General features: G+C 33.9%; 2 protein-coding genes across 2 annotated transcripts; both read right to left on the bottom strand.

Moving 5' to 3' along the window:
- Window positions 1-6,251: 6,251 nt before the first annotated feature.
- LOC107959915 (uncharacterized) lies at window positions 6,252-8,558 on the bottom strand. The gene is made up of 4 exons (XM_016896092.2): window positions 8,350-8,558; window positions 8,185-8,262; window positions 7,986-8,087; window positions 6,252-6,484 (listed from the first exon to the last, which is right to left on the bottom strand). The coding sequence occupies exons 1-4, from the start codon at window positions 8,350-8,352 to the stop codon at window positions 6,407-6,409; spliced, it is 261 nt and encodes an 86-aa protein (XP_016751581.2). The 5' UTR covers window positions 8,353-8,558; the 3' UTR covers window positions 6,252-6,406.
- Window positions 8,559-9,644: 1,086 nt separating this feature from the next.
- LOC107959914 (dual specificity phosphatase Cdc25) lies at window positions 9,645-11,659 on the bottom strand. Its single transcript, XM_016896091.2, has 3 exons — window positions 11,398-11,659; window positions 11,123-11,261; window positions 9,645-10,075 (listed from the first exon to the last, which is right to left on the bottom strand). The coding sequence occupies exons 1-3, from the start codon at window positions 11,478-11,480 to the stop codon at window positions 9,905-9,907; spliced, it is 393 nt and encodes a 130-aa protein (XP_016751580.1). The 5' UTR covers window positions 11,481-11,659; the 3' UTR covers window positions 9,645-9,904.
- Window positions 11,660-12,299: the final 640 nt, after the last annotated feature.

Here is a 12,299-nt window from a genome sequence, read left to right on the forward strand (position 1 = left end):
TATGGAAAATACACACAGATGCTTTTGATTGCGGTTGCACAAGACGGAAGCGAAAATGTACTATTGATCGCTTTTGCTATCGTGGAGTTGGAGAACTCCGAATCGTGGGCATATTTCATTCGGAACTTGTGGAGGCATGTTGTCAGGAAAGACAACATTTGTATTATATTTGATAGATCGAAGGGTCTTGTTGCTACAATTCGGCAATCTGAGGTTCCATTGAGGTCCGTCTATTATATTCGTCACATCGCTGCCAACTTCCACAATGAGTACAAGAACAAAGACTGGTGCAAATGAATTGTGAACATGGGTAAAAATATTGTATTTAAATTAATATTTGTAAATATTTCGAGTCCATTTCCTAATTGGGATGGTAACGCATTTTATCGAAATACATATGTAGGATACAAGCTGGAAGCACACCAATTCAGACATAAGTTGGCAAGGTTAAAGATTGATATAGCGGGGTTTAAACCTTCTCTCAGACAGTGGCGGGTAGCATGGAGCCATGGCAATAGGCTCAATGTTTTGACGAGAGGTACCGGTATAGTCATATGACAACTAACCTAGTTGAGGTCTTAAATTCCGTCTTGAGGCGTACGTATCATTTGCCAATTTCAGCGGTTTTTTCATCACATTTTACAGGATCGCAACCTTAATGCCAAAAATAGGGTTGAAATAAGCAAAACAGTTAGAGGTAGAACACGTGCATGTTGAAAAAATCAAGGATGCCATTAAAGAGAACGCTCAAAGGGCTAGGTCGATGAACGCAGAACTATATTCCCAAAATTTGGAAAATTTTCGAGTGACAGAGTACATTGGTCGTCTGTCGGGGATCCCGCCACGGTCTTACAGAGTCGATATTTGAAACAAGTGGTGTAAGTACAGGATGTTCCAAAAACTACGATACCCATATGCGCATGTGGTTGCAGCATGTGCTATCTAGAGTTTGAATGTCGAACAGTATATCGATGATGTGTACACACTTGAACGTATGTTGCGTATTTGGGGTAACGAGTTCCTCGTATTAAGGGATGTATCGATATGGGAAGTGCAACCGCTTGCATTTGAGATATTGCCAGATCGGTCACTAAGTAAGAGAGTCAAAGGTTGATCGACAACAATAAGGATTCAGAACGACATGGATATAAGAGCACAATTTGATCCAAAGCGTTGCGCCATATGTAAAACAGTTGGCCACAATCGAATAAATGTCCCCATGGAAACGTCTACACTGGTAAATCTTCACGGTCTAAAAGAAATTAAATGTTGAACATGATGTTTGCATTTTATGATTAGAAATAAAGTTTTCATTATTTAATGTTAAGCTTTTATTTAAAATTAATAGTTGTAACTTTTAATACTTTAAAAGATATTATACATTATGCAAAAAAAAAACTAATATATAAGTTGTGGAACCCTAAACCAATACAACAAATATTACATAACACTTGAAATTTGCATAACTCAAAATTGGAAAGAACTGGGAGTGGTATCTTCGTTCGGGGTATAGCGATTTACGGGTCTTCATTGACGGAGTGGACGTTGGGGTGTACTGTACACATCAGGAGGATCGGCAGCTAGATCGAACGTAGCCTGAGGCGGGGTGGAGTACATGTTATTACCTAACATATCAAATGATATCGGTAGATGTTTTGGGTGAAATAAACTCGAACCACCTATGTCCGGGTGATATAAATTCAAACTGTCCATGTTCGAGTGATATGAACTGAAACACCCTAAAAATTTCTACAGCAAGATATTATCCTTAATATAGAAAAATAAAGAAATAAAGTGACAAGAAGAGGAAAATTGAATTATGTCACTGGGAAGTATATTATGATATATTGATTCAAGAAAGGACTAAATTGTAAAAGTGAGAAAAGTTTTGTGGCCCAAGAGTAAATACTCAAAATTTAAGGGATTAAAGTGTAAATATAAAAAATTTAAGGACGAATAGTGCAAATATTTTAAGGGTGGAATGATCTAGAAACTAAGAAAAATGGATGAATTAGGACCAAATTGAATAGGTGAAGAATTATGACGGACTAAATAGTAATTTTACCAAATTAAGTGATGACTCAAGGATGGAATTTTAAAAGATCACAAAGGGCAAAATGGTCAATTGGAAGAGAGAGAAATCTAGAAAATAATGATGATATTGATGATATTTTATAATTATTTAATTAGAAAAATATTATTTTATTAATATTTAATAAGATATTTATTATTATTTTATTATTTTATTTAGTATATATATGTGTGTGCGTGAGGGAACAACACCATCCATTTCCATGCATCTCACGTTAGAAAGAAAAGAGATGAAGAAACTTTTCTTTCTTTACAATTTAGTCCTTGTACCAAAAATTCATCATTTTCACCTGGAAATCAAAAGAGTTTCCATAGCTACCAAGAGAGAAAAATGTTAAGGAGACTAAGGGGAGCTAGAATATCAAGTTAGATTCAAGAACTAGAAGCTGGAGGAGAGAGAAAATCAAGTTAAATATTGGAAACAATAAGACAATGTAAGAACATCAAGATTTTCATGTATTTTTAAGTTTGATATTATTGAAAAAGCATGGAAATGAAGCTAAAGTAGAGTTTTCTTATATATGATTCTTTAAAATAAACACATAATTATTCATTTACTATTATAACTATTTAAATAATATTATTTAAATAGTTTTAATTCTTTTTCAAAAAATTAAATGATATAACTTTTAATTAATTATGTCCATTTATTTATAATTATTGGAAGACTATAAATATTTAAAAATTTTCCAACACAATGAAAGCTAACTTGTGATTACCAAGAAATTTTAGCCTAAGAAAAGGATTTATGAGTTATAAAGTCCAGAGTGAATTAGATTATTGAAGGTGAACGAAACACTCGCTTTTTTTCACCTCAGTACAACCAAAAGGAGAAGTTTTAATCGAGAAGTTTTAATCGTATTTGGCACTGAAAAATTATAGAGGAATTGGATTTATGAGAAGAGTGGCATTACTTATATCATACAACAGTACTTTGAAGGGCTCTCCACCTTTGGTCAAGATTCAAGAATGGGATTTGCGTAAGACCGAGACCTCGCCCTTAGACTAGCCGATTCTCAACGTGGAGGATCAGAATGCCCTCTTTGACCCGATTAGCGAGATCGAGGTGGCAAGGGTTGTTTGGTCTTTTAAACCCTTGAAGGCCCCCGGACTTAATGGCCTTCATCCAATCTCTTTTCAAGTGTTAGCAGCAGGTTAAATAAAGAATCTTTTCTATGGTCAAGGAAACCTTCGACTTGGGCAAGCTATTAGAAGGGATTAACAATACCCTCAGTGTTCCATTAGCCTTTGTAACACCACTTACAAATTTATTACGAAACTGATGGTGCAAAAGCTAAGACCTATGTTTGGTAAGCTCATTTCTCCCTTACAAGGAAGCTTTGTCCTAGGTAGACAAATTACGGACAATGTCATTTTTGCTCAAGAAATTATACATATTATGAGATAGGAAAGAAAAATGTGGATACATGATCATTAAAATTGATATGGAGAAAACTTACCATAAATTGGAATGGGACTTTATTAGGAAAGTCCTTATCTATTTCCATTTTCCGGAAGAGTGGATTGGAGTGTGTATCCAAATCTTCTATGTCGGTAATTGTTAATGGTGAGAAACCCGTTTATCTCCTTATTTATTTATCATGCGAATGGAATTCATAAAGCTTACATGGAGAAAAAATGGAGGCCTTTAAAGGCGTCTAGGGGAGGACCAGAAATATCACATTTGTTCTTTGTCGATAATGTTTTACTATTTGCTAAAGTTGATAAAGGCTCAGTCCAATTAATCAAAGATATCTTGAAGAATTTTTCAAAAGAATCGGGCAAAAAATCAGCTTGGAGAAATCAAGAAATTTTTCTCTCCAAATACAAACACTCGACTAAGGGAAGAAGATTGTAATGAACTCCAAATCAGGGCTACGGATGAACTGGGCCGTTATTTGGGTTTCCCTCTACTCAATTCTAGGGTGAAATTTTTTTATTATGAGTTTGTTGCGGACAAAGTCAGACAAAAGCTTTGTGGTTGGAAAGCTAATTTGTTGTCACCAGCGGGGCGTTTGGTTTTGATTCAATGGACTATGGCATCTGTCCCAAACTTTTATATGCAAGGCTCCTTGCTCCCCTTAAGCATTAGCAGTGACCTTGATAGAATTAACCGTAACTTCCTATGGGGCGGATAGAAGGAAATTACATAAGATTAAATGGGAAACTGTCACCAAATACAAGGACCAAGGGGGATTGGGTCTCAAGACTGCTGCTTGCAAGAACAAATCCTTTCTTGGATGGAGAATGATTCATGGGAAGGATGAATTATGGGTTAAACTCTTGCTTGCAAAATACGTCCAAGGGAGATTGGAGACTAGAAATGTTCAAAATATGTCGAACATATGGAGCTCTCTTAGAAAGGTGAGGGGATTACTGCAAGAAGGCATTCGAAGGGTGGCTCGCAAGGAGAGGTTGACAGGTTTTGCGAAGACAACTGGTCAGGCATAGGAGCTCCTAGGTCCCTAGTGCAAGGGAGAAGCTGATCTATCATTTAAACAAGTGAAGTTGCGTTGGGATGAACAGGGACTGGAAGCTCTATCACTAACTGTTTCGGAAAATATTATGGAGGCTTTTATAAGCACCCATATTTCCTCTTGGTCTAATGCTAATGATGGGATTTACTGGAATTATGAGGGTAAAGTTTTATTTACTCTATCGAGTGCTTAAGAGCTTGTAAGAAGTAAGTTTGTCCCTCCAGGGATTGGTTCTGCAAGAGCTGCAACTGGATGGAAAGAAATATGGAAGTTGAAAATACCACCTAAAATCAGGTTCTTTCTCTGAAAGTGTTTACATGATGCGATTCCTACAGAGAGTTTCCTAGCTTGTAGACAAATCCTACTTGATAGTACTTGCTCGTTTTGCTTAAGGCATCAAGAAACTACAGAACCTATCCTCATGAATTGTGAGAAGTCGAAACATTGGTGGTAGTCAATCAGACCTCCTTCGGTTTCTTCAGGATCTGTTAATCAAAGTCTGAATGACTGGATCATCAACAATATTACTTCAAAGAAATGGCATCCTGTTCATAGTATACCTTGGAAGGTGTTGTTTGCTTTTAATATATGGCAAATTTGGTTGACCCGTAACAACAAGATTTTCGCAGGAAAGGAATTGTATAGCGACGTCACGAATAAAGCCATGGAGTATTTTGTTATCTCAGCCCCTATTAAGTCCTTTCCAATCCTTAGTGATGGCTCTGCACTTTCTAACTCAGGGAAGGCGGGAGCAGGAGTGTTGATTAGGGACAGTAAGGGAGATTGGATCGTGGGAAGCTATCGACACAGTCCCCCAGACACGAGTGTGTGTGCGGAACTGTAGGCGTTTAGGGATGGGTTGCATCTTGTTAAAGATCTTAATATCAGAAATATTGTTATTGAATTTGATGCTATTTCTGTCATTGCTTTCATCGAGAATGACACTATCACTAACCCCCTTTTATTTTCACTTGTTCACGAGTGCAGGACCATTATCTCCTAGTTTGAACGTTACAAAGTAAAACACGCATTTAGGAAGGCAACCGCTATGCAAACATGGTGGCCAGACTTGGAAGCTCTGTTATTGTTCCTTCCACTGAAAGTATTTTGCTATGTTTGTATTCCTTTCGTCGACAGCTTCCGGACTATTTAACTCCCCTTCTGCGTGACTGGGGTGATGTTGTTTCGGGATACCGTTTTGTGTTACTCAGTTTTACTATTCTTATTTTAATTTTTACATAAAATTTTAATAAATATACATTTTTTAGGTAAATTTTTTCACCTACGTCATCATGATGATTAATGATTTATACTATAATATTAATATATTAGTAGTATTTTTTTTCAGATCAAAAGGAATATTATTTTCTATCATTATATTTTAATTTTTTTTTATCGTGCATAAAATAACTCGGAAGTGGAAGTATAAGGCTAAGATGCAGGATAAATGAGCTTTTGGGCTAATGGACCAGGCAACAGATTGATTTTCTTCAATTGGACTGTCCTTAGGAAGGGGGATTACAAGGAAATATTTTCTTTCTTTTCCACATTTTCTCACCAAGACTTTAATGCACGCTTAACATGGATAACTGATTCCATAACATCCAAAGCTTAGCATTAGATTATAAAAACATTTCCTACTGATCAGTCATCAACTTCCCATGCTTTACTATGTTTATGATATATGAAAAGACCGTAATTTTTTTCCTCTGGAAATCAACAAAATTCTTTTTTCTTTGTTCAGATACAAATCAACAAACTTAAGAAGTTAATCTTCAAAAAGATAATACATTTTTGCCTGGATTTTATTCCATGGAACCCACTTGCAAACTTCAGTATCAGTCCTGCTTGTTATCTGTTACTCCCATTGGTTTCGAACTAGACTCTGGTACAGCAGGTTCAGTTTCTGGCCCAACCTGTCAAAATACCGGAAAATCATTACCAAATTGAAGATTATATAACCACATCTAAACACTTTAAAATGTACAACTTGGAGAGGCCAGAGCCAGGACAGCAGCAACAAACGCCAGCCAAAAATCAGACATGATTATTTTCAGATTTTGAGCAATAACTTATATAGTAGTATAAAGCATTTTGAAGTTGGCAGTTGCTGGATCTTTTGCACACAACATAAGCTTGCAGAGAAGCCCTGCCTACTAAGAATGCCACAAATAAAGATATTCTATTCGAGAATGATACAAAACCAACTCATGGAACTAAGACCAGTCCACACTGGCATGTCTCTTTTGCATAAAACACAAATAACACGAAGAGAACTAGATGTTACATTCTCCATTTCTTTTTTTATTAAAAAGGAAAAAGAAAAAAGACATTTCTCCTGCAATTGGACCTGAAACCCTTTCCCAAGTTTAACTAGCTTATGAAATCTTACATTCCTGATACCTACCTACCAGTAAATTTGGCCACTCATGCTAAGTTATTATGTAGTGATTCAAATAGTAATAAAAAATTGGAACAAAAGTAGACGAAGGAGAACAATAACTCAAGTAATAATAACCATTCAAAAAGGATATAGAGCTTGTTGAGTCAAAATAATATCACCAATCAATAAAACTCCCAACAACTCTACATGATCATCAAGAATCACCATCAGGGTCTCTCAAGTAGGGATATTTGGGGTTCGGGGAAAATAAGTTTTAGACCATTTTCAAAATTGGATCGTATCCTCAACACTTTTTAATCTATTGATAAGTGCTTATATCAAATAAAGCAAAAGAGATTCTTTCCACTAAAAACTAGAAATTCTTTCCACTCTCATCTCCTTTCCACACTAACCAAATAAGGGGAGAAATAAATTGTTCAAAGCATAAAACCTCCTTATTCAACTCAATCAAACTATAATAGATTGATGAACAGACGACCACTTAGGCAGCTCCTGTTCAGATTAAAATAACACTGAAGGACATTGCTCAAGTCATGGCCAGATTTGGCACTGAACGTTCTACATCTTTTAGTTTCCTTGTTGGAAATATTTGAAATCCCTTATGCTTCTTTCATACAACAGAAAAAAAAAAGTGTTTATAGTTATACTAATGCACATCATTAACATATATCTTTTAATTGTAACATACTTGGGGTGACATGTTGGATATGGGTATGCTTAATTTTTTTTTTCCAAGTTATTCCAATCATGCCCTTATATCGATGTCTGAAAATGTGTTGGGATCTAAATGAATAGTCGGCTAACATAGTATGTTATAATATAATTGGAATCTTCCAATTGCACATAAGAAAAACCCCTTACTAACCCTAACTACCAGTATTTCAACAAGTAATTACAATAAACCAGCATAGATATTAAACCAGAATTAACTTTAGAGCAGCTTAGGATTAATTATTCAATTTTTTTTTCAAAAAGCACAAATTAATTTAAGCTGGCAATTAGTAATAACTCACTTTGCTAGAGTTTTCCGTTTTTGCAGGCGGCTTATACGGACACGCCGCAGGTGCCCTCTCCGGTTTCCGGTATTCCCATCCAAGAAGCCAGTAAATTTTACCCTAAACCCCACAAAAAAAATAAAGGAATTGATCGAAACAGAGGTTAAGTCAAGTATATACTCAAAAAGAAGATAGTTTAAAGAATAAATAAATTTACCATGATGAAATAGAAGAGGAGAGGCAAAATATTGACGATCGGTACGAGGAAGAGTGGCAATAGGCAAGCTATACAAACCTGAAATTAATAATAAAAGGATTTACAACTTTGGTCGAAGAATTATAGAAAATTAATTGAATTTGAAATGAAATTCTTAAAATTCACCATCTTTTAAATTTTCTCTTTTGGAAGATTTTGATTTTTTTTCGTGCTTCTTGAAATTGAGATGTAGTTTTCTAGTTTCGACGTTTATTCTATAATTTGGTTATACATAGGATTTCCACTGAACTACAACGGGTTTTAGTCGGTAGTTAGATCCGAATAGAGGTTGCAATTGACGGGTCTAATCAGTCTACCGGATCCAATATTCAGACAAACCAAAACTAAAGGTTAAAATTTGTTATAGGTTCTTGTACTTTTCCCAAATTTAGAATTTAGTCTTTATATTTTCATTTTCATAAATTTAATCTTTCTATTTTTTAAATTTCAAAACTCAGGTCCAAATATTAATGCCGTTAAATTTTTTTGATGTGACATTTAAAAAAAAACTTCAATAGCAATGTAACTAAAAAAAATAATGTTGCAATGAACTTAAATTTAATAAAATATTATTAACAATGTTAACAATTGGATCTAAATTCTGAAATATAAAAAATATAGGGATTAAATTTTTAAATATAAAAGCTTTAGGACTAAATTATAAATTTAAAAAGGTACATATTTTAACCAAAACTAAACTGGTTTAACAATGTATTTTAAAATATTTTTGAAAGGATAAAGAAAATGTGGTTTTATAAAGTATGATTTAAATTCTTAAGTAAGGAATTTTAGTTCATAAATTGTAAATTAAGGATGATTAAAATCTAAAACTGTTTAGCATAGTACCCTTCTTACTTTATTTTATTTTATTTGGGTAGAAGCTAAGACTCGTTATTTTAGATGAAATATTTTTTTGTTAAATTAACAAAATTTAAGATTACTTAAAATCATATTTTATTAAATTATAATTTGTTAATATATTTAATTATTATTTAAGCCTTTAATTAGATTGGCATCATAAATTAATAAAAAATTCACTTAATTGAAAAATAACTAAAATATTTTTATAAAAAAAATACTATAGTGAGATTTAAGCCTAAAGTATCATGATTTGGTTTAGCTTGAAACGGGGGAGGAACTTATAAATTCGCTATTTTACTCAAACAAATTTTTAAAAGGTCAAAAGCTATTTTACTTTGAAAAACTTTTGTTTAAGATTGTTTGTGTGTAAAAAAATTTGATTTCACCAAACCATTTTTAAATAACTTCTATTCAAGATTCAACCCTTATAGAGTCTTTCAAGTGAATACGTAACTCAGATCATTGATGATGTCTAATTATAGGGAGAGTATTTTTTCTTTTTCATAGTTCACTTTGTTCATGCAATCACCTTTTAACTTCAGTAAATCGAATTCGAATCATAGTATTAATAACTTTTGGTTTTTATTCATTGTAATTATATAATGCATATTGTCCTAAATAGAAAGGGACAGTAACCAACCATGCACCAAGTGTTAAAAGTGAAAACACGTTTGGTAGAAACCAAACCCAGTAATATAGTATATCTCCATTAAACATTATCAATCAGAAGAGAGAATAACGGGAAAAATGGTTGGCACCAAGTAGATGATATATGTTTTTGCTTCCTTATCAGCCCGAATTAATTCTAATGGATGGTTGGTCATGCACTCTCGCCCTTGCAAGGGATGTCAGTGCAGCGACAAACAGGTCGTCCGGAAGCTTCCCAGCCATTGAAACCGCGCTCCAAAACCAAAATGTTCTTGATCCCAGTATCTTCCTTCAACTCCTCTAGATGATACGCTAACCTCCGTGCACAAGTTGGGCCACGAACCTGCAAAAGCATCATCACCTGGATATTCAGCATTTGTACAGATCTTCTTCCATGGAAAGGAACCATTATTATTTGAGAACAAAATATTTGAATGCATCATGTGGACTGGTTATGCATGTAAGCTTGCGATCTTATGCGGCCATATGATGAATCACACTGATAAGATCAAAAGCATGGACCTAAGAATACATTATCTATTCAAAAGCAATTACAAATTGACTTCTATGAATGCTCAACTGTATGCAAGCAGGAGGAAGAGTACAAAAAGAACACTGTCAAAGAACTGTGACGAAACTTATTACAAACAATGAAAAGAAACAGCTTAAGTTCGAGTATAGGCAATGCACCGAACCAAATATACTTCAGCCCCAAATAGGTATTTCAATTCTACCTTGATTCACACATCACTTTTATAGTCCATGCTGATGAACCTCCTGTTCACTCTACGTGGCTTCACCCAGCACAAGACATACCTTCCAGAAGGAATAATGGTTATTCCAAGACTAAAACATCAATCTAAAAATGACACCATCATCCAGAGGGAGGTAAGCACCACAGTAAACAATCTTAAATGTGGACTTGTAACTTTTAATAGAGACCTAAGTCCAAGCTTCGGAATCAGAACAGGCAATTTTCAGTTGCAATAAACAGACTAACTGAATACACCTATATGAATTTCCCAATCTACCAAGGCATGCTGAAATACTGTTTGCCAGAAAAGCATAGCATAGGCCATTCAGTCATCCTTGCAATCTTCCCAAAGCACATGTTTTTGCTAGAGAAAGCTGATTTGTTGGGTAGATCCAGATGCTGCAATAGCTCTGTCTTGTATTATCTCGTGATATCTATGTTAACTAAGCTAGCTTTCAAATCTTAATCCACAAATACTTGAAACATCAACCCTAATTAACAATGAAAAAAACCAAATATTGACTCTCAAAGCCAAAACTATCAATCTTGATCCATCAGAAAACAAAATAGAAATCAATAAAATAAGAGGGGTCAAACGGTGAAAACCCAGCAGAAGATGAAGAAGAAAGTAAGTACCTGGCTTAGAGCACAATGAAAAACAAGAGTATCTTTGCCTTTGACATCTTGGATAAGATTGGAGATCTTATCGGTGAAAGTGCCACTGGCATAGTGCAAAGACCCAGCTATATGCCCATCACAACTCCTTTCATCATCCCTTAAATTAGTAAATTCCCATAGCAACAAACAAACCCAGATTGAATATCTTCCCAAATAATCAACCGAAACAAAAAAAATCTACATAAAAACGTGGAAATTAACCCAAATGAAAAAAGATAGGTAATGAACTGAACCTGACATCTATGATGGCGATGTTCGGAAGGCGTTTAAGGGGAAGGAGTTGAGAGCCGGTAATGTAGGAGATGGTTTGAGCCATTCGCTTTGCCAGAATCTTTGCTCGGTTTCTTTGCTCTCCTTTTTCCTGTCCGGACCGGCACAGAACCAAAGATTGGATTTTTCTTTTCTTTTTCTTTTTTTCTTTTTATTTCCTTTGAAGTGAAGAATCCGATCCTCTTCTTTAACCGTGATTTGGTCGTTGGATTTACTGGGCTGTGTTTGGCAGACTTTTTTTCATTAATTTATTCTATTTTATTTTTTATTTTCATATTTTTTGGTAATAGAAAATTAATATACAAAAAATTTGAAAAACATTTCATCCAATATTTTTTTTACTGGTTATTTAGTTGAAAATAATATTTTGTCCTTGTGTAAGAATTTTATATATTCAATTATAAATTATAAATATTAAAAGCAAAAAAGTTAAATATGTTATTTACCAACAAAAAAGTTAAATATTTTTTAGATAAACTATCAAAATAGTCACTTTTATTTACCTTAGTTATATTTTAGTTACTTATATTTGAAATGTAACATTTTAGTCACTTATGTTAACGTGTTGTAACATTTTAGTCACTGAATCATTAATTGTCGTTAATGATGTAACGTTAAGATGATGTGGAGCGTTAAATTACCATTTCAAACAAAAATTTTAGGTTAAATTATACAATTGGTCCTCATATTTTTTCGTTTTAAGCAATTTAATTTTTTTCTTTTTATGTTCTTTTAATTTTCTTTTTTTTTTCTTTATTTTTCATTTTCTTTTGCTTCTCCCTCTGTTTCTCTCTATTCTTCGTCTCTTTTAGCGTAGTTTTTCTATATTTTCCATTTGTTAAAACTTTTTTTATGTTTATAAAAA

The sequence above is a fragment of the Gossypium hirsutum genome, chromosome A09, assembly GCF_007990345.1.
Source record: "Gossypium hirsutum isolate 1008001.06 chromosome A09, Gossypium_hirsutum_v2.1, whole genome shotgun sequence".
NCBI lineage: Eukaryota > Viridiplantae > Streptophyta > Magnoliopsida > Malvales > Malvaceae > Gossypium > Gossypium hirsutum.

Bases quoted from the DNA above. Each gene is read 5' to 3' on its own strand.
- LOC107959914 (XM_016896091.2), bottom strand. From the start codon at position 11,480: ATGGCTCAAACCATCTCCTACATTACCGGCTCTCAACTCCTTCCCCTT. The intron at 11,262-11,397 runs GTTCAGTTCATT...TACTAATTTAAG, and splicing joins ATCGCCATCATAGATGTCAG to GGATGATGAAAGGAGTTGTG. The intron at 10,076-11,122 runs GTACTTACTTTC...ATGCTTTTGCAG, and splicing joins TTCATTGTGCTCTAAGCCAG to GTTCGTGGCCCAACTTGTGC.
- LOC107959915 (XM_016896092.2), bottom strand. The intron at 8,088-8,184 runs GTAAATTTATTT...TGTGGGGTTTAG, and splicing joins TCCTCTTCTATTTCATCATG to GGTAAAATTTACTGGCTTCT. The intron at 6,485-7,985 runs GTGAGTTATTAC...GTATTTTGACAG, and splicing joins AAACGGAAAACTCTAGCAAA to GTTGGGCCAGAAACTGAACC.